This window comes from Contarinia nasturtii, unplaced genomic scaffold (genome assembly GCF_009176525.2).
Source record: "Contarinia nasturtii isolate CC-2019 unplaced genomic scaffold, AAFC_CNas_1.1 Cnas_scaffold_695, whole genome shotgun sequence".
Classification (NCBI taxonomy): Eukaryota; Metazoa; Arthropoda; class Insecta; order Diptera; family Cecidomyiidae; genus Contarinia; species Contarinia nasturtii.
In genome coordinates, this window is record NW_022198046.1 from 8,017,004 (window position 1) to 8,019,192 (window position 2,189).

General features: G+C 31.8%; 2 protein-coding genes across 2 annotated transcripts; both read right to left on the reverse strand.

Moving 5' to 3' along the window:
• Positions 1-840, reverse strand: LOC116341168. Its single transcript, XM_031768082.1, has 2 exons — positions 707-840; positions 1-619 (listed from the first exon to the last, which is right to left on the reverse strand). Exons 1-2 carry the CDS (start codon positions 749-751, stop codon positions 128-130), a joined length of 537 nt encoding a protein of 178 aa, XP_031623942.1. The 5' UTR covers positions 752-840; the 3' UTR covers positions 1-127.
• Positions 841-1,086: 246 nt separating this feature from the next.
• On the reverse strand, positions 1,087-1,879 carry LOC116341140. Its single transcript, XM_031768045.1, has 2 exons — positions 1,763-1,879; positions 1,087-1,667 (listed from the first exon to the last, which is right to left on the reverse strand). Exons 1-2 carry the CDS (start codon positions 1,808-1,810, stop codon positions 1,206-1,208), a joined length of 510 nt encoding a protein of 169 aa, XP_031623905.1. The 5' UTR covers positions 1,811-1,879; the 3' UTR covers positions 1,087-1,205.
• Between the last annotated feature and the right edge of the window lie 310 nt (positions 1,880-2,189).

Here is a 2,189-nt window from a genome sequence, read left to right on the forward strand (position 1 = left end):
TTTATGATATTCTCATATACTTTTTTCAAAGAATTTTTATTCATTATTTAAAGGACGTAGTTAATTTTTTTTTAACTTTTTAATTTCTCAAATATTCTATATTGGAGCGTAACAATCTTTTGATTTGTTAGGGTCTTTGATTGGCAGATGGTTGACTCCATACGCTTTCTGGTACCAAAAAGCCTTCGAAACTTGCTTTATGCTCTTTATCTCCTGGGGAGTATGGTTGAGGTGGTACCGCACCGTCAAGAACTGCGGCGTCTTCGTTAAATAATTGAAATAGCCCGGAAAGTTCTCTCGGAGAAACTGGTTTAAACGCATGTCGTTCTTGATTTTCCGTATTTGTTTCTCTCCGCAAAATTTTTGGTATAATTGAACCTTTAGTTGAACTCTTATGCACTGTGGGAGCAGTTTGAGATTCGCGAGTTGTGCCATCTTCGTTAGTAGCTGCATGGTAAATGTCCTTTACATATGTAATATCACTACTTGATGGTGGTTTAAACGTATGGTAAGCCTGAACTTGGACATCCGTCGGTATGATAAGTTGAGATAGTCCTAAGGATATCTTCTTTACACTCTTCTTTTCATCGTTGATTCCATTTACTTTAGTAATTAGGAGCTAAGTAGGAATGAAATCACAAGTTTTAAAGGAAAAACAATGGAAAATTAAAACAAAATATTTGATCTATTTCAAAAAAGAATTTACCGTAGAAGGTAGGATTCCGATGAAAAATAATACAAAAAACTTCATGACTTTTTCAATATAGAAGATGTTCTCCTCAAACTTCTACCGATTCTGCTTTGAAAATACTGATGACTTTTCATCAAATGACTTCAGTTTATAAATGATATTTTTAATTCGGCCACTTTTACAGAATTTAAACAATTTCCTTGAAGGTACACGTGTAGATTAATTCAAACATTCAGAATATCTTCAATTGTGTCGTACTTCAAAACTTAGTTACGAATATTCTACGATTTTTGGAAAAAACAAAATTTTCCAACAAGCAACATCTGTGTAAATAAAGGCGAATTCATCATCGCTACCGCCAATGTATCGTACAAATTAAAAAAATATATAGACAATTTACATATAATAACTTGGAGTTTGCTTTATTTATAGTTTGGTTTCTGTCAAAAGAATATTTTATTAATTTTCATTATGCGATGAAAAAATGAAAAGATCATAATTTTCGATAATGATTTTAATGGTTTTCCGGTATATCAGAAAGCGCTTCATCATTTGAAGGTTTCGGTGCATCTGGTTTTACCACTCCATATGGTAGAGTCCAATGATCTAATCTGTCTGGTACCACAACGCCATCGCTGACAACTTGATATAATTTTGTCAACTGTTGTAAAGCTTGTGGAGTCACTGGATCCTTAAAAGCTTGTCGTTCAATATTCTCTTCCGCACTTTCTCCAAATAAAATTTTAGACGTCATTGACGTCTTCTTCTTCTTCTTCTTCTTCTCTACTTTGGGAGCGTCAAGGACCGAACCATCTAAATTGGTAACACTATGATAAACTTCCTTCATAAAGTGTTTATCTTCTTGGGATGCAGGTTTAAAACCGTGGCGTGCATTAATTGTCTCATCTGAAGGTAATACAAGTTTGGACAGTCCCAAACCTTTCCCTTTGCCTCCATGAACGTTGGCAATTAAAAGCTGATCCGTATTAGTTTTTACATTAAAATAAAGAATAATAATACACATTTTAACATACAAAGACAATATTAAAGCAATTTTTTTTTGATATTCACCGTGGATATTCCTATGAAAAGCAATACAGACAACTTTGAAGACAACATGTTTTTTGAACGATTTTTTTTCTTTAAAAATTGGTCTCAAATTTCTGCCTCGGATATTTTGAATTTACTGATAATTTTCCAACAAGTTATCTACATTTATATACGTTATTTTGTTTGCTTATGCTTATTAGAAAATATTACACGCGCAGGTGGATTAATCGATAATAAATATTTCACCAATAAAAAAATGTATAGAACACATTGTTTATGAATATACGACAATATAATTTATTCTAATAATGTCTTATATGGAAACAAAGAAAAATATTCACTTTTAAAAAGGTTGAAATGTTCATCAAATACGCTTTGTATAAATAAGAAACGTTAGAATTGACATCGATATTGCCACGTATAAAATACAAATTGAAAACGAAATTAT

Excerpts from the sequence above, each read along its gene's own strand:
- LOC116341140 (XM_031768045.1), bottom strand. The coding sequence starts at position 1,810 with ATGTTGTCTTCAAAGTTGTCTGTATTGCTTTTCATAGGAATATCCACG. Across the intron at positions 1,668-1,762 it reads TTTTCATAGGAATATCCACG|CTTTTAATTGCCAACGTTCA; the intron begins GTGAATATCAAA and ends AATACGGATCAG.
- LOC116341168 (XM_031768082.1), bottom strand. The coding sequence starts at position 751 with ATGAAGTTTTTTGTATTATTTTTCATCGGAATCCTACCTTCTACG. Across the intron at positions 620-706 it reads TCGGAATCCTACCTTCTACG|CTCCTAATTACTAAAGTAAA; the intron begins GTAAATTCTTTT and ends ATTCCTACTTAG.